The sequence below is a fragment of the Bos taurus genome, chromosome 11 (assembly GCF_002263795.3).
Source record: "Bos taurus isolate L1 Dominette 01449 registration number 42190680 breed Hereford chromosome 11, ARS-UCD2.0, whole genome shotgun sequence".
In the NCBI taxonomy this organism is placed as follows: domain Eukaryota; kingdom Metazoa; phylum Chordata; class Mammalia; order Artiodactyla; family Bovidae; genus Bos; species Bos taurus.
The window spans coordinates 66,844,902-66,869,452 of NC_037338.1; the positions used below are offsets into that span (position 1 = coordinate 66,844,902).

Consider the following 24,551-nt stretch of genomic DNA (forward strand, 5'->3'; position numbering starts at 1 on the left):
ATTTGGAAATAACTATATTTGCGATCAGCAGATTTTATTATAAATGAAGATAAGTATCCCTTTTGTTTTAAGGCTAAATCCTGCATTGCAAATTGGAGCAAAAAAACAAAAAACCCCACCACCCGACAGCGGCATCTTAGTGAGGAAGGAAATGTTTGAGATTTCAGTTCCAAATTGAAGGGGTAACCACTTTTTTAAAAACTTGATTTGATAGAAGTGATATTTAGAGAGTATCATTATGTCTTTTGTAGTACCATTATGCCTTTTCTAAGTATCATTATGCCTTTTCTAATATATGACTATCTCCCTGGTTGGTTTTGGAGGAGATTTCAATCTATTACAGAAGCTGTGTGAGAGTAAGAACAATGTAATACTTCTTTTCTGACATTCTTTGAAATTTACAGCAAGACAGTAGGCTTAAACTGCAGTTAATGGTGAGAGAGAGGGTTTAAGTTTTTTTTAAGGCCTGAACACTGAGTTACTGTAAAGAAGGGACCCCAGTAGGGATGGTGAGGTGGTGAAGCTAAAGCACAGGAAGTGCTGGTGATTATGGAAACCCACCTGTCTGTTCTAGTTATGGGATTGTGGGGAAGGGCAGAGAGAAAGAATCAGGAAGGTGAGAAGGAGTGTGTTGTAATTGCCCTCTTGACTCTTGGTGTGGACAGTAGGAAGAGACAGGTAAGTTGAAGGGAGAGTGGCTTTTCCTGCTCTCAGTTTGAGATTCTGTGGGAGGGGCTCCATGCCAATATGGGCCAACCAGCACAGCCAAGAGAGTTGTTGGACATGGTCAAGAAGAGAGCAGCTGTAGTTTAGACACCAAGTCTCCCTTGGTCCCATGCTGACAGCCAGAGGGCTTGTCATCATGCCTGCCATTGGTAGGAGCAGGTTGCTCCACAACAGATATTGGAGGAAGACCAACTGGCTATGTGACTGCATGGTGGACCTGGAAGAGACTCAGGTCTACAGCCAAGCGATAGCCAAGGGTAAACTGGAGTAGCTTGAGGCTGCACAGAAAAGACCACATATCCATCAGATGTCGGTCAGCAGTTGACGTCAGTAGAGGGCCCTTGGACAGTACCAGTCAACCATGCTTCCAGCAGCCATAAGAGCAGATGATGATAGAGGAATGAATGTCATATGACTTCTTCTGATGTGAAATCACATAAATCCCTCTGTCCCTGGGAGCTTTTTACAATTTTTTGAATGATAGTAGGGTATAAGGCAACAGAGTTCAAGGTAGTGAACATTGTTCTCAAAAGTTGGATATTTAATAATGCTTTCTGTCATTGGATTGGTCTAAGGTTTGAAATGAATTCAATAGTAAATCTTTCTCCTTCTGAAACTCAGAGGTTATGGGCTTGCAAGGAGCACAGTTATATCAGCTAATAAAGGAAAAACACCTTTCTATGTGTATGTAAGTTGTGTATAAAACCTGTGATAGTATTTAGGATCATTATATTTCTAATATTTTTCATTGTTTGGGTGGGGTTTCCATTTCATTTTCAAAATAAAACTTCCAATATTTTATGAATGTATATGAGATTGTGTGCTTAATCTGTAGTTGAATCACAACAAGATAAGTTTAACTATGTCTTTCTTCTGTTGACTTCTACATTCAGCCTACTTCATTCCTATATATTGCCGATTTGACTTCTGAAGGTATTTGCGTTTATAATTTTGTATTTAAAGAAATCAAATAACTCTCCAGGAACAACTTGACCCTGAAAAGAATACAAAGGGTAGAGAGTGAAGAAAATCCATACAGTAAGTAGATTTCAGACATTAAAAGATTCTTTAAGAAATTCCCCAACAATGGACACAAATCCAATTAAAATTCACAGAAGTAGGCTTGTGAGGAATATGTTTGCCTCATTCCACAAGGGTTTGCAAGAAGGTTATAGTTCCTTACAAAGGTAAGCCTGAGTGTTACATTAAGGGGTCCTTCCTCTTCCTTCTCTCATCCTTCCTTATTCCCTTCCTCCTTTCAACAAATATTGCCAGGACCAGTTCTGGGCACTGGGGAAATAATGGGGAATAAGATGGGTATGTTGGTACTCATGATATTTAGGCATTTGGGAAGAAGACAAAGAGAAAGCGAATAGAGAAATATATAGAGTAAGTGCAAATTATATGTAGTAAGTCCTCCCCATGAAGGAAAAGAAACAGGATGCTGAAATGAGAACAATGAGTGGTGGTTGAACGGGGAACCCACTGTGGACATCACGGGCTAGGAAAGCTTTCCTGAGGAACCAAACTTGAACTGAGAATTGAAAGTTCGTGATCTATTTGACCAACTCAATTTGTTCAGGACTTTATTGGTTTTAAAGCTAAAAGTTCTGCATCCCTGGAATCCCTTTAGACCTGTGCAAACCACCCTACCTGAAGGTCAGTCACCCTACCTGAAGGATGAGAAGGCACTGGCTTTACAAAGAGTAGGAAACAAGCCCTCCAGGAAGAAAGAATCATCAGTATTGATACAAAGGCTCTGAGGTGGTAAAGAGCTTGCCATATCAGGGAAGGGTCAGTGCAGGGAGGAAGTTCAAAGAGCAAGGTGAGGAGGAAGAGACAGGCAGGGACCAGGTCACTACGTGGAGATCTGGTAAAGAGTTCTGACTTACTTGAGGTACAGTGGGCAGAGAGACATCGAACAGTTTTACTCAGGGAGTGATATGGTTTGATACATTAACACATCACTTTGGCTGTTTTATGTACGGAGGGGTCAGCATTAGAAGTCAAGCTGGGATGATAAGGCAGTAGCCCAGGTGAGCAGTGAAACTGAAGACTAGGGGACAAGTATGGGATATACAGTGGTGTTGGTGAAGACTCTTGAGAGTCCCTTGGATTGCAAGGGAATCAAACCAGTCAATCCAAAAGGAAATCAGTCCTGAATATTCATTGGAAGGACTGATGCTGAAGCTAAAACTCCAATACTTTGGCCACCTGATGCCAAGAGTCAACTCACTGGAAAAGACCCTGATGCTGGGAAATATTGAAGATGGGAGGAGCAGGGGACAACAGAGGATGAAATGGTTAGATGGCATCACTGACTCAATGGACATGAGTTTGAGTAAACTCTGGAAGTTGGTGATGGACAGGGAAGCCTGGTGTGCTTCAGTCCCTGGGGTCGCAAAGAGTTGGACACTACTGAGCAACTGAACTGATGGGATATACATGGGTAGAATGGATAGAATTTACTACAGGGTGTATCCTGGGATTCTAGTTTGAGCAGCTGATACCTGGTTAGCTGCAAAAGGGAAAATTGGAGGAATATGTGGTACTTTTTGTTTAAATCTCTGCCCCTTATATTGGCTAGCTATGTGTCTTATAGACCTTAGATTTTTAGAACATGTAACTCCTTATAAAGGGCACTCATTCCAGCATTTCAAATATGTTTTTTTACATAAGTAGGAAGTTTAGAGCCATATGAAGTTGTTGTCATTCCTGAGTTTCTGGTATAACCTAGTTAACATTTATTTTTGGAGGAAAACACTGATTAAGACAGATGATCTGCCAAGCAGAGCCAGAGAGGTAAGCGTGGAGATGGCTAGAAGGAAAAAGGTACTCAATATTTCTGTTTGTGGTGTAGACCTCACCTTAGCTGTGTTACTTCTAGACCCATAAATCCTGCCTACAATTATAGGTTAGGATATAAAAAGGATAAAATATACACTGTGAAGTCAACAACAGATATGGTGAAGAGTAAAAATTCTGACCCCAAGATTTAGAAGAGTAAAATCATGACAAAGCTAAAATAAGCTAGAGGATAAATATAGAGTGCGAAAATAAGGAGGTGGCAAAAGAAAGAAGTGTACAGAAGCAAAATGTTAAAATTTGTTCAAATTGAACTCCAATTCTCCAAGTCCTCAAACATTTGTGGAATGAAGGTCTGTAAAACCTGTTACTTAAAAACAGAAAGAAGACTGAAGCTAACAAAGTTACTCAGAGTGATCTCTGGACTGAAGTAACTCCCACAGGTTGGGAGCTCCAGCAGAGCTTGAGGGCAGAGATGGCCTGAAATGCCAGGGTCTGTGATTCTTCAAGTGCCTTTTTAATGCCAGTACAGGTCAATAGCAAGTAATCAGCCTGGAGAGTCACTATTAACAGGTGTTAGTAATATTTCTATGGCTCTAATTGCTTCTATTTTTACTACACAGAAGTGTGTAATACAGACAATACCAGAAACACAATATTCCTTGAGTATCAACGAATTGTTAACAACTTTGCAACTTCAGCTATAAAAGAGTTATAAATGAGGTAGAGATTGGCAGGAGAGATAGTCCAATCACCAACTCTTTTTTTTCTGGGACACTTTTCTCTCTCCTCTTTGTGAAACACTCGGCCAACTAAGGTAATGTTAAAAACAAATAAATAAGAACAAAACCACCACTATCCTCCAGGAACCCAGAATAGCCAAAACAATCCTTAAAAAAGAACAAAACTGGAGGACTCACACTTTCTGATTTCAACACTTAGTACAAAGTTAGAGTAATCAAGATAATGCAGTGTTGGCATAAGGATAGATAGACCAGTGGAGTAGAGTTAAGAGTCCGGAAATGAACCCATACATTTACGGTCATCTGATTTTCAAAAAGGTGCTGAGACTATTCAAATGGGGAAGAAACAATTTTTTCAACAAATGGTGCCGGGATGACTGGAGAGCCACATGCAAAAGAATGAAGTTCCTTAATTCACACTATCTAGTTGCCTTGCACGTGAGAGTTAGGGGTGCCCACTCCACAGAGTCCAAAATCCACACCAAACGCTGTAGTCTGCCCTCTGTATTCCATATCCTTGGGTTTGACCGACTGTGGATCATGCAATTCTGTAGTGAATATTTAGTGAAAAACTTCAAGTATAAGTGGAGCCTTACAGTTCAAGCCCGTGTTGTTTATGGGTTAACTGTATAAAGAAATGAACTAAAAATGAAATTTCCAGAATAGGCAAAGCTATAGAGAGAGAAAGTAGATTACTGGTGGCTGAGGCAAGGCAGGAGGAGGTATGAGAGATGGGACATGACTGGCAATCCTCATAACAGCTCCACGAGTTTGAATACTTTTGTTCATTCTACAGATGAAAAGCAGAGGCAGAGACAACTTACTCACACAGTTAATAAGGAATTGTAGCAGGAATGAATTATCTCCAAGGGTTGTCGGAAAGACGTCTTCTCCATAGTAAGCACTCAACTTAGGGTAGCTACAAATATCTATACGTTCAACTTGAGTGGTAATTTTTGCCATGCCCTCCTCCGGGGTTTTCCCAACCCAGGAATCCAACCCGCAGCTCTGAGGTCTCCTGCATCTACAGATGGGTTCCTTACCGCTAGCGCCACCTGGGAAGCCTGGAGTGGAGATTCTTGTATCAGAAATACACTGTGCTTTAGACAAAGTCAGGACATACTGAGTCAAAGCTGAGTCATATTGAGACAAAACTCTACATCACACTTGGGCACACTTTGTTTTCCCTTTTGAGATGTGGCTATTTCTTACATAACAAAGTATGTAACTCAGGAGATGAATTTCAAAACTTACATGTGACAGGTGTGTTTTCAAATGAAATGGAATCTTGCATGTGAATTCTTACTACCTTGCTCAATTCCTCAAGGTTCCTGGATCAATCTTTCTGCCTAAATGAGTTTCAAAGGAAAAGAATAAAATACGATTCTAGAAGTATCTTGACCTCTGGGTAAATCCCTTTTATAGTCTTTTCATATATAGAAGTGGGATTTATTCATCATGTTAGTAAAAGGGTGAGAAATTTCTTTACACCTTAAGACTGTTAAACCATAAATGTCTAATTCTAAGCTCTTGGAGCCAACAAACTCAGAACTTGCATTCATTACTTCAGTAGAATACACTCACAGCTCAACCTTAAAGAGCTACAGAATCAGTGGAGGCATTGAGCTGGAGATTTGGAGAACAAACTCATAGAAAATGAAATAATACCCCTTTGGAAAAACATCTGAACAGAATAATGACTTGGACTTTTTTTTTCCTTGACAAAAAAAAAAAAAAAAAAAATTCAGATGTTCTTAATTGTGCCTTTGGAGATTAAGGTAGAAACCCTTAATCTCCAACCTTGGACCCAACCCTTAAATCCAACTCTTGGATGGTCAGGCCAGGACTGGAGGGTGGTGTGGACGGAGGGTGGTGTGGATAAGAATTCTCTTCATTGGAGTATTTTATTTCCTGACATCTTAACTTTCTAGCTGTAGAGTCTGTCATTTTTGGATGGACAAATGCTCTCTTCCAGGAAAGTCTCACTTCACTCTCAGCCCATCCCTCTCACCTGAGATGGGCAATACTAGTTTCCATTCTGTCATTTGCAACTAAATGGGTTTGGGCAAAGTTTGACATCTGAAAATTTCGAATCAGCAAACACAGGTGAAATGAACTCTGCAGTCTCGCTCCTGCTCTGTTTCAATAGGAACATTGCTCCCTCTGCTGGCAACAGTTAGCTATCACCAGGTCTCAAGGATGGCGTGGCAGAAACAGTTTTGAGTCAGACCTGGGGTCAGGATTTCTCTCCTTGTAAAAGCTGTTTGACATTATTCAAGTTACTTTGCTTTTATGAGTCTTAATTTTTGCATCTTTAAAATATCAATGTTAAAGAAACTACTTTTCAAGACTGCTTTATGAGTAGATTGCCACATAAAAGGTCCTTAATAAATGAAAGATAATATCACAATATAAGGAGAAGGCCAGCTTGTTCATCAAGCTTTTCAAAATTGTAACATATGATCTTCAATATTGTTGATTTTCTGGATTTGAGAAAACATACGTGTGTTATGTCAGCCTAGGACGCTATTCTTAAAGAATGTAGAATAGTAACATGTTATTTGTAAAGTTCTTAAAAATTGTCAGTGAGAAATGCTTAACTTAAATTATAGATGCCAAACAGCTCTTTAATAAAATACAGATGCATTAGATAATAAAATATCCTTTAATAAAATACATATGCATTAGATAAAATATAAGTTAATGGCTATTCCCCTAACATGATTATGCATATATATATTATATGTAGAATATATTCATATATCATATACATATGATAGAGTGAGGGAATGTTATGATGGAGAAATGCTAGAAGCATTCCCACTAAGGTAAGGAACAAAGCAAAAATGTCCACTATGTACCAACAACATACTGGATGCATTAGTCAGTATATTCATTCAAGGAAAAAATATAAACATTGAAAAAAAGGAAAATTCCATTTGCAAGTAATATGATAATACATTTGGAAAACCCAAGAGAGTCAGTGATAACACTAATATGAACAAAAGACTTCAGTAAGCTAACAGGCTACAAAACTAACATAGACAAATTAATAGTGTGTGTGTTTATACTTGTAACCAATTAGAAGATAAAGGAAGAGAAAATCACATTTACAATAACAGCATAAAAGATAAAAATACTTGAAAAATAAAGCAAATGTTCAAAACCCATATGAGGAAAAATGTAAAACATCCCTGACAGATAAAGTCCTTGATCTTGGATAAGATGACTTGATATCATAAAGATGTAACTTATCCCTAAATTAACACGACTTCCATAAAATTTCAACAAGTATTTTTCTTGAAATTAGATGAATTTATTTTATTTTTTAAATTAATTTATTTTAGTTGGAGGCTAATTACTTTACAGTATTTTAGTGGTTTTTGTCATATATTGACATGAATTAGCCATGAGTGTAACATGTGTTCCCCATCCTGAACCCCACTCCCACCTCCCTCCCCATCCCATCCCTCAGGGTCATCCCAGTGCACCAGCCCTGAGCACCCTGTCTCATGTGTCAAACCTGGACTGGCGATCTGTTTCACATATGATAATATACATGTTTCAATGCTATTCTCTCAAATCATCCCACCCTCACCTTCTCCCACAGAGTCCAAACACAGTTCTATACATCTGTGTTTCTTTTGCTGTCTGGCATATAGGGTCATTGTTACCATCTTTCTAAATTCCATATATATGCTTTAGTATACTGTATTGGTGTTTTTCTTTCTGACTTACTCCACTCTGTATAATTGGCTCCAGTTTCATCCACCTCATTAGAACTGATTCAAATGTATTCTTTTTAATGGCTGAGTAATACTCCACTGTGCATATGTACCACAGCTTTCTTATCCATTCGTCTGCTGATGGACATCTAGTTTGCTTCCATGTCCTGGCTATTATACACAGTGCTGTGATGAACACTGGGGCACACGTGTCTCTTTCAGTTCTGGTTTCCTCGGTGTGCATGCCCAGCAGTGGGGTTGCTGGGCCGTGTGGCAGTTTGCATGGAAAAGTGAACACACATGCATATGTGGGAAGCTGGGCGGCGGGGAAGAGTCACTGAGGAGAGATAACCTTATTAAGGGCTTCCCAGGTGGCACAGTTAGTAAAGAATCCTCCTGCCAGTGTGGGAGACACAGGAGCCTTGGCTTTGATCCCTAGGTCAGGAAGATTCCCTGGAGAAGGAAATGGCAACCCACTCCAGTATTCTTGTCTGGAAAATCCCATGGATAGTAGAGCCTAGGGGGCTACAGTTCATGGGGTTGCAAAAAGTTGAACACAACTGAGCATACACACAAACACAATCTTGTTAAGTACAAATACACTCTAAATCTTCTATAACTAAAACCGTGTGGCATGAACAGATGCGTAGACCTGGGGCATAACTGAAAACTCAGAAACAGAATCAAGTCAACTTTTCTAATGAGTAAAGTGGCATCTCAAACCATGAGGTTAAAGACAGACTTGTTAAAAAATGGTGTTAGGACTACTGCACAGCTATTCGAAAAAAATTTTTCTTTGGATCCATAACATACTTCACATTTCAAGAAAATTTCCAAATGGAAAAATCAGCCAGAAATGTACTAGGAAAAAAAAAAAAAAACCCAAGTTAATTTATTCATAGTCTTGCGGTGGAGAAAATCTTTTAAAATATGCTCATCATCCAGATGCAATAGTGGAAAATATCAACAAAGTTGACTATGTTAATAAAAATAAATTTTATGAAAAGTGACTATAAGCAAAATCAAAAGACAAGTGACAAACGGGGAAAAATGTAATTGCAACATATACTGTAGATAAAGAACTAATTTCCGTATTTACAAAGCACTCAAACACCGAGAAAAGCAAAGATTTATAAGTACCAAAAAATACAAGCTCCTTTAAACATATGAACTTTATTTATGAGATGAGAAATGCAAATCAAATCTACATGAGAAAGTTCTTTCAACCTTGTTCTTTGCTTGAAAAAGTTCATAATAAGTCATTTCAAAAAGCCACATGAAGATATCGCTTCTTACTGACAGATTGGCAAGCATTCAAAAGCATTGAGTGAAACTTGGAACTGAGCTGGGTATTAGATGATATATTCATGTTTTTCCATGACGTCTTATAGAAAAAACTTATTGTACGAAAGCTAAATTTCTTGGATGTGATTATGGGGTTGTGGTTATGAAGGAGTGTATGTTTACATGTCCTAAGGAAAAAATATTCTTGGGTATTTATGGGTAAGATATGAGGCCTGAAAATTTAGTTTCAAATATTTCAGCTCAGTGGAAGCAGTGTGTGCTTTTACTATAGACTAGTTCTGATTCAGGGACATTTGGCAATGATTGGAGATATTTCCATGTCACTGCTTGGGAACGGGATGCTCTAGGAATCTAATGAGTAGAGAACAGGGATACTGTTAAATAGCATACAAAGTACAGGACACCCCCTAAACAACCCATAATGTCAATAGTGGCAATGTTTAGAAACCTGATATAGATAAAGCAAATGTGCCTAAAGTTAACAGTTGGGTATTCTAGGTGATTGTATCATTATGCTATTCTTTCAAATTCCTGTATCAGTTCAGTTCAGTCACTCAGTCGTGTCCGACTCTTTGTGACCCCATAGACTGCAGCACACCAGGCCTCCCTGTCCATCACCAACTCCCAGAGTTTACTCAAACTCATGTTCATTGGGTCAGTGATGCCATCCAATCATCTTGCCCTCTGTCGTCCCCTTCTCCTCTCGCCTTCAATTTTTCCCAGAATCAGGGTTTTTTCAAATGAGTCAGCTCTTCGCATCAGGTGGCCAAAGTATTGGAGTTTCAGCTTCAACATCAGTCCCTGCAATGAACACTCAAGCTAATTTCCTTTAGGATGGACTGGTTGGATCTCCTTGCAACTCCAAGGGACTCTCAAGAGTCTTCTCCAACACCACAGTTCAAAAGCATCAATTCTTCGGTGCTCAGCTTTCTTTATAGTCCAACTCTCACATCTATGCATGACTACTGGAAAAACCATAGCTTTGACTAGATGAAACTTTTTGGCAAGTAACGTCTCTGCTTTTTAATAGGCTGTCTGGATTGGTCATAACTTTTCTTCCAAGGAGCAAGCGTCTTTTAATTTCACGGCTGCAGTCACCATCTGCAGTGATTTTGGAGACCAAAAAAATTAAGTCTGCCACTGTTTCCACTGTTTCCCCATCTATTTACCATGCAGTGATGGGACGGGATGCCATAATCTTAGTTTTCTGAATGTTGAGCTTTAAGCCAACTTTTTCACTCTCCTCTTTCACTTTCATCAAGAGGCTCTTTAGTTCTTCTTCACTTCCTGCCATAAGGGTGGTGCATATCTGAGGTTATTAATATTTCTCCTGGCAAATAAGCAGGGTGACAATATACAGCCTTGACATACTCCTTTTCCTATTTGGAACCAGTCTGTTGTTCCATGTCCAGTTCTAACTGTTGCTTCCTGGTCTGCATACAGATTTCTCAGGAGGCAGGTCAGGTGGTATTGTATTCCCATCTCTAAGAATTTCCCATAGTTTGTTGTGGTCCACACAAAGGCTTTGGCATAGTCAATAAAGCAAAAGTAGATATTTTTTTCTGAAACTCTCTTGCTTTTTTGATGATCCAATGGATGTTGGCAATTTTATCTCTGGTTCCTCTGCCTTTCCTACATCCAGCTTAAACATCTGGAAGTTCACGGTTCATGTACTGTTGACACCTGGCTTGGAGAATTTTGAATATTACTTTACTAGTGTGTGAGATGAGTGCAATTGTGCGGTAGTTTGAGCATTCTTTGGCATTGCCTTCTTCGGGGTTGGAATGAAAATTTCTGTATGTTTGAAAATTTTTAAGCAAAACATTTAGGGAAAAGGTAAATTGTGTAATAAAAGAAGTCTAGGAAAGAAAAAAAGAAGCTGAATTGCTAAACTGACATTGCTGCCAAAATCTTGGCTTTCTCTGCCCATTGAGGCCGAATAAAAAATATGAGACAGAGTTTGCAGGAAATAGAAAGATGGCTTTAATCCTCATCCAGGTGAGGGGAGAATACAACAATCTAGTGCCTCGAAGAACTGTACCCGCACTGTGGAGAGTCTGAGGGGATCATATAAATGGGCCTCGAAGTCTGGGGCATCCTTTGTCACCCTGTTCTCCTCCTGCCGTCAGTCTTTCTCAGTATCAGGGTCTTTTCTAATGAATCGGCTCTTTGCATCAGGTAGCCAAAGTACTGGAGCTTCAGTTTTAGCATTAGTCCTTCCAATGGATATTCAGGATTGATTTCCTTTAGGATTGACAAGTTTGATCACCTTGCAGTCCAAGGGACTCTCAAGGGAATTTTCCAACACCACAGTTCAAAAGTACCAGTGCTCAGCTTCTTTGGTGTTCAGCCTTTTTTATGGTCCAACTCTCACATCCATACATGACTACTGGGAAAACCATAGCTTTGACTATACAGACCTTTGTTGGCAAAGTAATTTCTCTACTTTTTAGTATGTTGTTTATGTTTGTCATAGCTTTTCTTCCAAGGAGCAAGTGTCTTTTAAGTTGAGAAAATTATCAAGCATGGCTTTTATAAAGCTTCTTTTATAATGTATATATTTTCTCCTAGGTTTTCACTGATCATCAAGTAGATGATTTTGTCTTTTTAAAACTAAATCAAAACAAGCAAATTTGGAAACCAGCAGTGAATTTCTTCCTTACTGGGCTCAGAGACCCATAGCTAAAAAATAGACCTTAGAAAACAGTTATTTAAAAATTTTTCCTTGCCAGGTTAATGTTTATGGTAACAGCATAATTGGTGTGGTTTGCAAACCTCTAGTTTTATCTTATTTTATCATCCATTCTGCCCAGATGTCAGGGACTAGGAAGGTGTTGGAAAGTGTGAAATGAGTCTACAAAAAAGGGGGTGGTTATTTTTAGTAGAGCTGACTATAAAAATGCTGAGCTCTAACCAGATCTGACTTGCACCCTTCATTTGTACTTTGACATTCTTCGGGCTCATCTCAGTCTCTGCTGTTCTCACTGTTCCTTCTTTCCCCAGATTGTTTTATCATGAAAAGTAACAATAGAATGAGTTGATTTTTTTGGTATCACTTCCCACTGTACTTTCCATTCCCAGTAAGTCTTGTTTCTCTGCCTTCTCCACCTGTGAAGGCACCTGTCCAAGTCTTTGTAGGAAGGATGGAACATATGACTAAGAATAAAGAAGTCAGAGCTGTTTTGAATTTCAAGGACTAAAAGAAAAAGAAAAAAAATCACAGAAGAAATGAAAGTTTTCATAAGCCAGCTTTGAATGCAAAGATCCAGGTACTTGAGAAAAGGGTCGTCTGAATTCCAAAAGATTCACTTTAAATAAATCAAAAACATTGTTTATTAACTGAACTACCATAAAATAGGAAGGATATAAGATACAACTAAAGTTCAGCATTCCCTTTCAAAAAGCGATTGAGGTGTTTGCCAGCTGGTGGAAATGTTGCAAGAAGGGGGACCTCTTCTAGGGCTGCAGAGTAATGCTGACCAAGCAAGAGACTTCACTGGGAAGGGGTGCCTGGGGGGAGAGCTGGAGGTCAAGGGAACCCAGAACTGCTCTGCCATGTGACTCGCTCTCTCAGGTTTTATGGTGATGGGGTTAGTTTCCGGGTTGTCTCTGGCCAATCATCCTGACTCAGGGTCTTCCCTAGTGGTGAGCACATTGCTCGGCCAGGGTGGATTCCAACAAGTAGGATTCTGGGAAGTTGGTAGGACATATGGACTGGCATCTCCTCTTTGCTTTTGATCATTCCTGAGTCCTTCTGATTGATAGTGGCTTGTTAGTTTCATGTTCCTTACCAAGACCTCCTATCCTAAAACAACTCAGGCAAATGGTTACTATGGTGCTTGGCCAGGGTTGGCTGTTCCTGGCCGTGGGTCCCCTAACAGAAGAAAGAAAGTCAGAGAAGTCTAAGGAAGTCATAGCGGGGTGCCTCTGAGCACCCTTCTCCTACCTTCTGGAGAGTAGAAGCCCCCAGACACATTTGAGGGGCTTCATGGTAGAACATTCTATGGGAATGTTCTATGGGAGAAGGACGTCTTATAACATTCTATGGGACGCACAAGGCAGCCACAGCAGAGTGGAAAGGGGCATGCTGAGGGTATTTAGGCCAAGGGGGGCTGAGGAGAGGCTGGATTACCTTATGGTGTCACACTCAGTCAGCAACGATTTTGTGTTCAGTGAGGGGTGTGGAGTTGGGAGTGGAGATGGGACACACTACGAGACTCAACCTTGGTATTCTACAGTCATTTTCTGGTTAATTCAAACTCAGCCCTTTATTCTTCAAACTACCGCACAATTACATTCATCTCACACGTTAGCAAAGTAATACTCAAAATCCTCCAAGCCAGGCTTCAACAGTACGTGAACGGAGAACTTCCAGTTGTTCGAGCTGGATTTAGAAAAGGCAGAGGAACCAGAGATCCAATTGCCAACATCCGTTAGATCATTGAAAAAGTGAGAGAGTTCCAGAAAAGCATCTATTTCTGCTTTATTGACTATGCCAAAGCCCTTGACTATGTGGATCACAACAAACTGTGGAATTCTTCAAGATATGGGAATGCCAGACCACCTTACCTGCCTCCTTAGAAATCTGTATGCAGATTAGGAAGCAACAGTTAGAACTGAACATGGAACAACAGACAGGTTCCAGATAGGAAAAGGAATATGTCAAGGCTGTATATTGTCACCCTGCTTATTTAACTTACATGCAGAAACATCATGAGAAACACTGAGCTGAATGAAGCACAAGCTGGAATCAAGATTGCCAGGAGAAATATCAATAACCTCAGATACGCAGATGACACCACCCTTATGGCAGAAAGTGAAGAAGAACTAAAGAGCCTCTTGAAAGAGGAGAGTGAAAAAGTTGGCTTAAAACTCAATATTCAGGAAAGGAAGATAATGGTATCTGGTCCCATCACTTCATGGCAAATAGATGAGGACGTAATGGAAACAGTGACCAGCTTTATTTTTTTGGGTTCCAAAATCACTGCAGATGGTGACTTCAGCCATGAAATTAAAGGACGCTTGCTCCTTGGAAGACAAGTTATGACTAACCTAGACAGCATATTAAAAAGCAGAGACATTACTTTGCCAACAAAAGTCCATTTAGTCAAAGAGATGGTTTTTCTAGTAGTCATGCATGGATGTGAGAGTTGAACTATAAAGAAAGCTGAGTGCCAAAGAATTGATGCTTTTGAACTGTGGTGTTGGAGAAGACTCTTGAGAGTCCCTTGGACTGCAAGGAGATCCAAACAGTCCATCCTAAAGGAAATCAGTCCTGAATATTCATTGGAAGGACTGATGTTGAAGCTGAAACTCCAATACTTTGGCCATGTGATGGCGAAGAACTGACTCGTTGGAAAAGACCCTGATGCTGGGAAAGATTGAAGGCAGGAGGAGAAGGGGACGATGGTTGAATGGTTGGATGGCATCACTGACCCAACGGACATGAGTTTGAGTAAACTCTGGGAGTTGGTGATGGACAGGGAGGCCTGGTGTGCCGCAGTCTGTAGGGTCGCAAAGAGTCGGACATAACTGAGTGACTGAACTGAACTGAAGACTGAGTTATAAACTAGAAGCAACTGAGAAAAGGTTTCTATAAACAACAACAACAACAACAACAAAACTAGATCTTGAGCTGATCAAACATTAAGAAACACTGGAAATTCCTCTTTATAGATTGTATATATATGTTTTTTTAATCTCTGAGTTAAAGCACTCCTTTCATTTGAATCCACCCACACACCTTCTCAGATGCTAATGACTCGATCTGATAAATGCACAATTCATTCTAAACCCGTTTCATATATTTATCATTAAGTTCCAAAACTTTCCTTTCAGTGTAGACTGTAATCACAGTAATAACTTATTATACAAAGAATTATTTTAATGGTATAAAAATGGTATAAAACAAAAACCAAAGATTATTCATATAACAATATTTAAAACTGGGGTGATACAATAAGTAAAAATGAATGATGCTTTTGGGTGAAGTATATTTTCAAGTGTTTATTCAAAAAATATTTCTTCTTTACTATTTTTCTCTTACAGCTTTTAAGAAAACAAGAATAATTCTTCATATATTAGCATTAATATTAAGCATCCCATATATCTTATGGGTTTGTACACTGTATTTCAATATAATATTATCTACTAAAATATGTTGAATTATTTTTATTTTACATTCTGGGTAGGATTAAAATAAATAATATAAAAATAACTTAACAATTCTATGAAATATCTACTATATTCCAGGTTTGGGAACACAAAAATAAATAAATGGTCCCTGCCATTAAGAGGCTCACAATCTAATGGGGGAGATACACAAATCAAACAGAAAATTTAATGTAGTATGACAGCTTTGAGAATGGTATGTACAAAGAACTACACAACCTTAAAAGGGTCACTTAATGCAGAATGGTAGAAAGTAGGAATGGTTTCCAGGTTAGGATGATACACTGCACAAAAGAATTTACGAAGAAAATTGCTGATGAGTGAAAAGAAGAACATTCCTATAGTGGGGATTACTGAATAATCCTAGAGACTGGACTGCCTGATCTTCAAGGTCCCTTCCAACCCCAAGAAGACAGTAGGAGATAACACTGGCATGCTGCAGTCCATGGGATCGCAAAGAGTTGGACATGACTGAGTGACTGAACTGAACAGAACTGAACTGAACCAGTCATCACCTACTTGATTCAACAAAGGGAATCTGTATAGAGTGGGACATATTCCTCATATTTTTCTACTTGTTAAATATTGAGTTCCTGGACTCTTACTTTTCATGCAATAGAGCATAATTTAAGAAGAAAATCCCATACTAACTAAAATGTTTTGTAGTCACGTTACCTATGGTGCTGATCACAGTTTCAGACTGAACAATCTCGTAGCGTGAGTAATGTGTCATCTACTTTTAAGTAAAAGAGAACAAAAGTTAAAGGTTCCTATAAAGCTATAAATTCTAACAAATTCAAGTATATAGGTTTCTTGTAAATAATATTTTCCTTTCTTTTAAATGTGGAAAACCAAAAAGGAGCTGGTCCTTTTTCTTGGTTATCTACAAGGAGTACACTAGATGGTGCTATAAGATGTCAGAAAGAAGATAAGTTTTACCAAGAAAAACAGCGTGGAGTTTCTGATGGCACTTTCCATACATTTCAGCCCCTGAGAGTAATCTGAGGTTTGTAGGCAAGTAATGGGGAACTTAATCTCACAAATGAGTCTGGTTGGACTCATTTAAAATTAAACCACATGTTTAACACAAAATGTTTTCAGTGTTTGACAATTCAATCTGCACTGAAATGGAAAATTTTAAGTTATTAAAATATACATTTATTATACATTTAAACATATTGCTATTAATTTCATTTAGGGATTTTGCCCATAAGCCTATGTCTAACAATTAATAAATCTCTAAATCAGTTCCTTCACATGGTTTCTTGAATTTTCAAATTATCATTAAGCAGAGAACACTAATAAAACTCTCTAATCATTAAAATGCTGAAGTACTGCAACAGACCAACACAAATACATGAAATAATACATTTTGAAATCACCCTATCAGTATAGTATTTTTAAATAAATAACATTTCATGGTTTTTCCACATTACAGTAAAACCAGAAACATTTAGATAAAACATTATTTTACCTAAAGTGCAAAATAAAAACAAAGTTTTATTTTTTATATTTTCTATTTAGTTTTCTTTTAAATGTTAAATAGTAAAAAGGCAAACAAAAAAAATGGGCAGTTAGAGACATACTTTTTATAATCTAAGAGTCATTTTAGTTTTAAACTCTCAAAGTTAGGAGAGTTTTCTGCTTATCTTTCCAGTTCTGCTTCTAGAATTTCCCCCCACGTGTCTGCATCCATTGGGTACATGATTTTTTCTGGTAGGCTGATAGGAGAACATATGTTGCTGTATCTGCCACTTAGCCATTCATGTTTCACTTTACTCTTCTGGTAATTCCTCAGTAGTATGACCTGAAAGAAGTAAACCACCATTGTTAATGGCAATCCACTCCAGGATTCTTGCCTGGAGAATTCCATGGAGAGAGGAGCCTGGCAGGCTACAGTCCATGGCAAAGAGCGACTAACACTATTTACTACTACTACTACCACCACTGTTAAAGAAGGTAGTCAGTGATTGGTGAGTGAGTCTGTTTGAAGCTAGAGAAGCTGATTGAAAGGCTGGAAAGATTAAGTATTTACAATGATACACATGTCTATTAAATGTGTGTGTGAGTGCGCACGTACAGAACAGTGTGAGTAACACAGTTTGCTGGGGATTTTGGATATGTGGAGTAAAATGTAGCCATTGTGGTTTATGAGGTAAATGCTCCCCAAATTCAGAAGGATAGATGGGAGATATCCTTTTTGCAGGAAAAGAATATAATTGGACTTTAACTCCCAAAGCCAACCCATTCTCCCAAAGCCAACCCACTCTGTATGTCATTCTGTATATGAAATCCTCTCTCCAAGCCAGAAGGTAGAGTGTGGCTCAAACAGACCACCGTATTTTCAAGAGGACTTCATATTTCAAAGGTTAAACTTACCCTCCAGGGATAACCACTCTCTAGATCGTCGTCTATCTCTCTTTGACATACAGCTCTTACAGTCAGGCAGTGAGGTTTCCATAAGGAGTCGCTGTGTCTTATTGCATGATTCCAGCTCCTGCATGTCACTGAAGCCCTGCACAAGCTCCGGATGTCTAGCTGACTGAAAATTTTAAAAGTAACTTCTGGAGGCAGCAGTTCAACAAAATTATTTGGACACTCTTTTTTTTCCCTTTCGGCATCCACAGAGTTCCATTCTATGTCAGAAACTCTTGAAGCATGGTTTCTCTTGGAGTTTTTCTTCATAGCTTGGTATTTTAGTGAATTATCCTCATAAATAACCTGAAAGGCAAAGGTTAAAAATATTCACTGCCTTTAGATCAGACTGTAGACCCCGCTTTGAGTTAGATACTTTCGTGGTTAGATTTAATGAACTTTAACTTTCTTGACTTGAGCTCTTCAGTCTGTCAAATGGAGCCAGTGATGCTTCTCTGGTGAGTCTTCTTACAAGGATGAACAGAGATGATGAGTGAACAATCTAGCCCTACATCTGAACTGCACGCAGGAGAAACCCAACACATGCTACTCCTTTTCTTCTTTTTAGATATTTTTGGTAAATGCGTTTGTTTCTAAACATTTTTCTACTCCCAAAGAAAATTATCTGAAAAAGAGACGTGATTCTTCACATTCAATCTATAATTTATTTTTAGTAGTAGAAATAACTATTGTGAGAACACATTCTATTCCAAGTATTGATTGAAAAAACTTTTGAAAATGTATATGTTTCAATTCTACTCAACACACTGAATACTAGTCTGTGGGAACAAATGCCTTGTCTTTAAGTTTTTCACTTATAACTTATGACTTAAAGACAAACCTGATGAACTTTTAATAGTTTATATAAGAATTGTTTATCTACTTGCACTTAATGGGTAGGTGCTCACATTTGACACAAAAGCTGTCTGAAATGGATAAGAGGTTGAGGTCTGGGCTATACTGACAAAATCTCTAATATTCAATCAGTTATAAGAGTTGTGTTTTAGAAATAGCTTCTTGAGGCTATTCCACATGTATAGTTAATTATGAACTAAGATAACTAGTCATTAAGCCATCAAACAACAGTGACTAACAACTATAAACAATATTTATAACATCTAGGTAAAGCACATGACTAAAGATTGAAAGTCCAGTTTGAGCTAATTTACCTAAGGTGAGTGGTATAGGCTCCTGATATTAGTTGAAAGCATGGAGGTATTTTGGCATATAAAGACAGTTCATATTTACTTAAGATCAGTTTATTCCGGTTTGTACTTCCTTTTATAGTGAGGGGTGTTGGTGCAGGAGGGGTTTCAGATACAGCTAATACTTCATTTATTTTAGCTAATGAAAAATTCCCCTTTCTAGATGTGCTACTCACCTATATATTTCTAAACCTGCCAAGACCACAGATGCTCCCGTTCATTTGGTTATGGATCCAAGTTGGCTACAGTGGTCAGAATTTTAATGTCTGAGTTCAACATAAGATTTCCTCTTGAGAGTTTGGGGAAGTAAGAAAGCAACCTGCAAAAAATAAGTTCATAAGTCAAGTTTTTGCCCTTCCACCCTCTAGCCCTCATCAATATAAACTAAAGCCAAACTACTCTATTCTTGAAAAGAATCTCATACTAGGAAAAAGTTACTGTGCATTTAAACGCACATTTGTTATTTCTCCTAAGATCTCACTGGAGATAAAATACGTCCTCCCGTTACAATTATTCCACGAGGCAGATGAAAGAATTTGAATTTAACAGATGGGGGTGCCTAAACTCCACTATGTTTCTTCTTCTAAGTCCCATTTTGCCTGGATGTTTAGAAATCTATCCTCTTCTTTCTAAACCAAACTTTGCTAAATTACCTCTCTAATTAGGTGACAGGTCACCCCTCTTTCAGGTGTCACACGGAGGGAGGAATCGTAAAGCAGGGCAGACGCCCGGCTCTCGGGGAGCCTCCACCCCAGGCAGACACTACAGGCCGGAAGGAATGACCCCACGTCTCATGTGAACCACCCTCCTGGCATGCCCGGAGCCGACAGCAGCTGTCGGAGTCCAAATACCTGGGCATTGACAGGTAAACAATAACAACTGTCAGCACCGACTGTCACCGCAGCTCCGGTCGGCCGAACAGAGGCTGTGCGAGCGCCAGGGCCGCGCCCCGGATCACGCCTGCCAGATCTCAGCGTAAAGGGAAGACCCGTCTCCTACCTACTGGGCAGCTGCTACCTCTCGATTCGCGATTTAAATTGTCCAGAATTCGAATCCTTCCCTCTAGTCCCTGTCTTCCCACCCACTCTAGCCCCGCCTTGCTGACTCGGATTTCGCACAGGCGCAGAGAGGGGAGCGCATTGCCTCCTGGGATTGGTAGTTTTCTCAGGGCGCCTGAGATCGTCAGTGGAGGAGAAGGGAAGGCGTCATGGACTACAAGGACCGGCGTCCTCCGAGCCGGGTGGGCGGTTGAGAAGGGCTGGGGTTGGGGGGTTGGGTAACCGGGGCTTTTAAAAAACAGATTGGAGGCGGTGTGAAAAGGGATTCCCTGAGTACGTCACTGGCCGGAGTGGAAGGGCGGGGTTCGGTCCCCCTTGGTGGGGCCCCATCTCCGCGCAGCCGGGGCATACTCGAGGGCAGTCTTTGCTCTACCTCCCCCTGTGTTTCTTGGGGCCTCTCTGGGCCCAGCGCCTGTCGTTGGAAGGTGGAAACGGTTGCAGGGTCTCGCTTCTTGCGAAGGGGTCTGTTTAATCCTCGCCGCCATGTCCGGGGGCTTCGAGCTGCAGCCGCAGGACGGCGGCCCCCGGGTGGCCTTGGCGCCCGGGGAGACGGTCATCGGCCGCGGGCCGCTTCTGGGAGTAAGTGTGGCGGGGGTTCGGCGGCCCCGGAGAACCGCGAGGTCCTGGCGGGCTCCTGAGGCCCTACTGTGGGTCCTGCCCAGGTTCCCCACCGCTCCGGCCAGGTCTTTCTGGATTTTAGAAGTTTGAAGGCAGCACGTTTTTCAGTCAACTTGAACTAACTCGCAGACGTTTCCTTCTGCTGCCTTTAAAAAGCACTGACCTGGATTATCGTCATTAGTGTTTTTACCCCGGAGAAGGCAATGGCTCCCCACTCCGGTACTCCTTCCGGGAGAATCCCGTGGACGGAGGAGCCTGGAAGGCCGCGGTCGATGGGGTCGCTGAGGGTCGGACACGACTGAGCGACTTTACTTTCACTTTTCACTTTCATCCATTGGAGAAGGAAATGGCAACCCACTCCAGTGTTCTTGCCTGGAGAATCCCAGGGACGGGGGAGCCTGGTGGGCTGCCGTCTATGGGGTCACACAGAGTCGGACACGACTGAAGTGACTTAGCAGCAGCAGCGTTTTACCCGGAGGTCGGCAAACTGTGGCCCTGGCTCCAAATCCAGCCTGCAGTTGTTGGGACCCACATACTAAGAATGCTTCTCAGATTTTAAAATGTAAACAAAAAAACCCATATTAGCCTTTCAGGGAGAAGATTTTCTCTAAGGGTTGGGAATATTGCCTGTTGCCTTGATAAGCCACGATATTTATGGTAGTTTCTGGCCCTTAACAGAAAAAGTCTGCCAACCTCTGATCTTAGTTTTTCTAGAATAATTTCTTTTAAGCTTTGGTCCATCTGGTGGTACTGCTTGGGCTTTACTTTTATTGTAAAAATCTTTTTTAGTAACGTCAGTGACTCACCGTTATATAGTGTGTAGAATTCCAGGCATTGATCCTGTACCAGCTTCTTTAAACCTTTCCAGACTTTTTGAGTTAGGTGCTCTTATCGTCATTGTTCAAATGAGAAAATCGAGTTATTTAAAGGACACACACAACAAGATTTTGGGTAACAGAGCGCAACTGGGTTATGTATTCTTTCTCTGGGGTGTTTAGGAGTTAGAAAACTTGCCTGTAACATTCTGGAAATTTGTAGATCTCTCACTAAATACGTATATATTGTTTTCTCTACATTCGACGTGTCTTGTTTACTGGCCACTGTATGCTGCGCATCTGCAGACCCTAGCACTGCGGGGCACACATAGATAAAATGGGTACTTGCCCTTCAGTTTTCTCTTGGGCTGTCTGAACAAAGCTGTGTCAGTGAGCCTATACCAGGGAGTAAGGAGTCTGGTCACTTAGCCTGATTAACCACCAGTGTCTAAATGGAACTTTGGTATTAGACTTAGGACCCCTCTCGGAGCAGAAAAAAGAAAGGTGGTTCAAGGTGGTGATGGGGAAATTAGTTTTAGAGGAGTGTGAGTGTATGTATATGTAGTGGGATTGTTGAGAAACTTCAAGTTTACTTGCTGGTTTTTTGTTTTTTTTTTTTACTTAAATGTGTATTACTTTTCTCCATAGTCTATTATATACATAATAGTATATTATGTACATAGTAATAATATAGTATACTATACTATCACAATAGTAATTGACAGTAATAGTATTTTCTCCATAGTCTATTATATACAAACCTTTGGAGGAACTGCTTGGGAGGTTTTCTCCCTCTCCTTCCAGTTTTCCTTCCTTTCTTCCTCCCATCTGTCCTTTGCTCTCCTCCCTCCCCCTCTATTCCTCATTCGCTCTCCCTCCCTACTTCTCTCTCTCATTTCATCTCAATTAGAAATAGAGTATCTGCTTCATCTAGAAATCTTATGTCTGGTTACTAATGAGTTTTAATTTACTTAACAAATCGTGTAACTAACGTAGAGTACTATGGATTGGGTTAAATGATGGGTGAATTTTAGGCCTCTGTTTTATAAACTTGGCACCAGGTCACAGACCCTTCATTATTTGTAGCTTGCTGTTTGCTAATAGGTTTGCTAATGTGAGACAAGCTTATTTGATTTCTGTTTTTTTAAATGGTAAGGAATAGGAAGTCAATTATCTGGTCAGGATTAAGCTTTTCCTTTTTGAATAGTCATTCGATGATGAGATTCTGTTGCCAAGTTTGATGGGTATTAGAAGTGAATGATACTAGATGTGTTGAAGGAAAACTTTGAAGAACAAACAAATCACCTTGTGGTTTTCAAGATTTTGGAGCTGACAGGTGTTTCTTCTCTGCAGTGGTTTAAAACTCCACACGAGGGCTGCAGTTTCAAACAACAATTCCAGTGAAGGTTTTTTTTTTTTTGTCTTCATGGTGTGTGAGAGAGCACATAGTTCTAAGTCAGAAAACTCAGGGAGTTTAATTCATATCTATCATAAGTGATTAATAATAGGATGATTTTTTTTACTCTCTTAATTAGTCATGTCTTTTGGAAACAAATTTCACAAACCTTCATGGTTACAACCGTTACGTTTATAATTCCAATGTGTTAAACATTCTTTGTGGTAAAATAATTTGGCAGTGGGAATGTCTTCATGTTTTTACAGTGGAGGGAAAGCTTAGAACTCTTGTAGATAATAGAACACAGTGAAATTTCAATTTCTCGTGCCCTTTGCTTTAGTGTGAATCCTCAGGGAACCCAAGGTCTTTGTTTACTGAGTTGTAATTCTGGTTCCTGATCACCAAACAAAAGGTTTTGCAGCAGGATGAATCTCCAGGGAATTATCCTGGCCAATTCCAAAGGTCACATATTGTATGATTTCACTTACATGATGTTATTGAAATAACAAAATTATAAAAATGGGGACTAACGTAGTAGTTGCCAGGGCTTACTGAAGAGGTGAGGGGAGCAAGAAGCAAATCACGTGTGCCTGTAAAACAGCAATGAGGAATTTGTTTTGTATCTTCACTGTGTCAATATCAATATCTGGTTGTGCTGCTGTACTGTAGGTTTGCAAGATGTTACTGCTGGGGGAAATGGTAAGCAGTACAAGAGATCTTTTTGTAATAGTATCTTATCACCATGAACCTACAACTATCTTAAATTAAAAATTAGTTAAAGATTTTACAGCATCTCAGCAGAATACCATTAGACCAAATTATTTGCTTTGTGGTTTTCCTTTAATTAAATCTGATTATACTCTTAATGAAAACTACTCTTTCTGGTTTCACATTTTCCTTATTTGATAGCAGGGATTATAGGGCACATTCCTTAATGATCTATTTTCTTTCAAGGAAATAGGACAGCACCAGGTATCTAGTGAGATTTCCTGAAGGCAGATGTAATTGAATCTATTGCTCTAATTAAAAAGGGAAGGGGCGCCCAGTGAGGTGTGGGGATAATCCTGGGCTCTAGTGCAGACTGCTCACCAGGCATCAGTTGACTACTGTTGTAAGTGTTCCACAAAGTTTATATTAATACAAAGTAACCACTCCCAAGCCTGGCAACTCTGCACTGTTCCTTTGTGTGTGTGCAACTGTGTGACCTATGGACTGTAGCCCGCCAGGGTCCTCTGTACGTGGGATTCTCCTAGCAAAAATATTGGAGTGGGTTGTCATGCCCTCCTCCAGGGGATCTTCCTGACCCAGGGATTGAACCCCAGTCTCTTTCGTCTCCTGCAATGACAGGTGGTTTCTTTACCACTAGTGCCATGTGGGCAGCCCCTGCACTGTTCTTCCTTGTTGCCAAACCTCACCCACTCTCTTGGAATGCTAGTTTTACTTGGTCCAACAAGATTTGTCCCTGGGGAGGTGCCAAGCACTTCTAGCTGCAGGGTTTTTTGCCCCTCCCTCAGTTATTGAGCCTAGTTAATTCCTGGCACATAATAGGCCTTCAACACATGATTTCTT

General features: G+C 39.9%; 2 protein-coding genes across 7 annotated transcripts in view; one reads left to right on the top strand and one right to left on the bottom strand.

The window, feature by feature from the left end:
- Window positions 1-13,939: 13,939 nt before the first annotated feature.
- On the bottom strand, window positions 13,940-20,197 carry FBXO48 (F-box protein 48). 4 transcript variants are annotated; one of them, XM_005212890.5, is made up of 4 exons: window positions 20,095-20,197; window positions 19,272-19,414; window positions 17,855-18,196; window positions 13,940-17,282 (listed from the first exon to the last, which is right to left on the bottom strand). In XM_005212890.5, exons 3-4 carry the CDS (start codon window positions 18,158-18,160, stop codon window positions 17,121-17,123), a joined length of 468 nt encoding a protein of 155 aa, XP_005212947.1. In that variant the 5' UTR covers window positions 18,161-18,196; window positions 19,272-19,414; window positions 20,095-20,197; the 3' UTR covers window positions 13,940-17,120. The 4 variants fall into 4 exon arrangements, with proteins under 4 accessions (XP_005212947.1, XP_005212946.1, XP_024855030.1 ...); XM_005212889.4 differs by having other exon boundaries at window positions 19,947-20,197; XM_024999262.2 differs by lacking the exon at window positions 20,095-20,197 and adding an exon at window positions 19,749-19,900.
- Window positions 20,198-20,214: 17 nt separating this feature from the next.
- Window positions 20,215-24,551, top strand: part of APLF (aprataxin and PNKP like factor) — a 93,459-nt gene continuing 89,122 nt past the window's right edge. Inside the window, exon 1 of one of the 3 annotated variants that reach the window (XM_059891126.1) lies at window positions 20,215-20,335. In XM_059891126.1, coding sequence (XP_059747109.1) covers window positions 20,303-20,335 — 33 coding nt within the window. In that variant the 5' untranslated portion in view covers window positions 20,215-20,302. Of the gene's footprint in view, window positions 20,336-20,391; window positions 20,733-24,551 lie in introns of those variants that run through there. The other 2 variants (XM_005212845.5, NM_001077874.1) reach the window with 2 other exon arrangements.

Bases quoted from the DNA above. Each gene is read 5' to 3' on its own strand.
- FBXO48 (XM_005212890.5), bottom strand. From the start codon at position 18,160: ATGAAGAAAAACTCCAAGAGAAACCATGCTTCAAGAGTTTCTGACATA. The intron at 17,283-17,854 runs GTAAGTTTAACC...TACTTCTTTCAG, and splicing joins AGAGTGGTTATCCCTGGAGG to GTCATACTACTGAGGAATTA.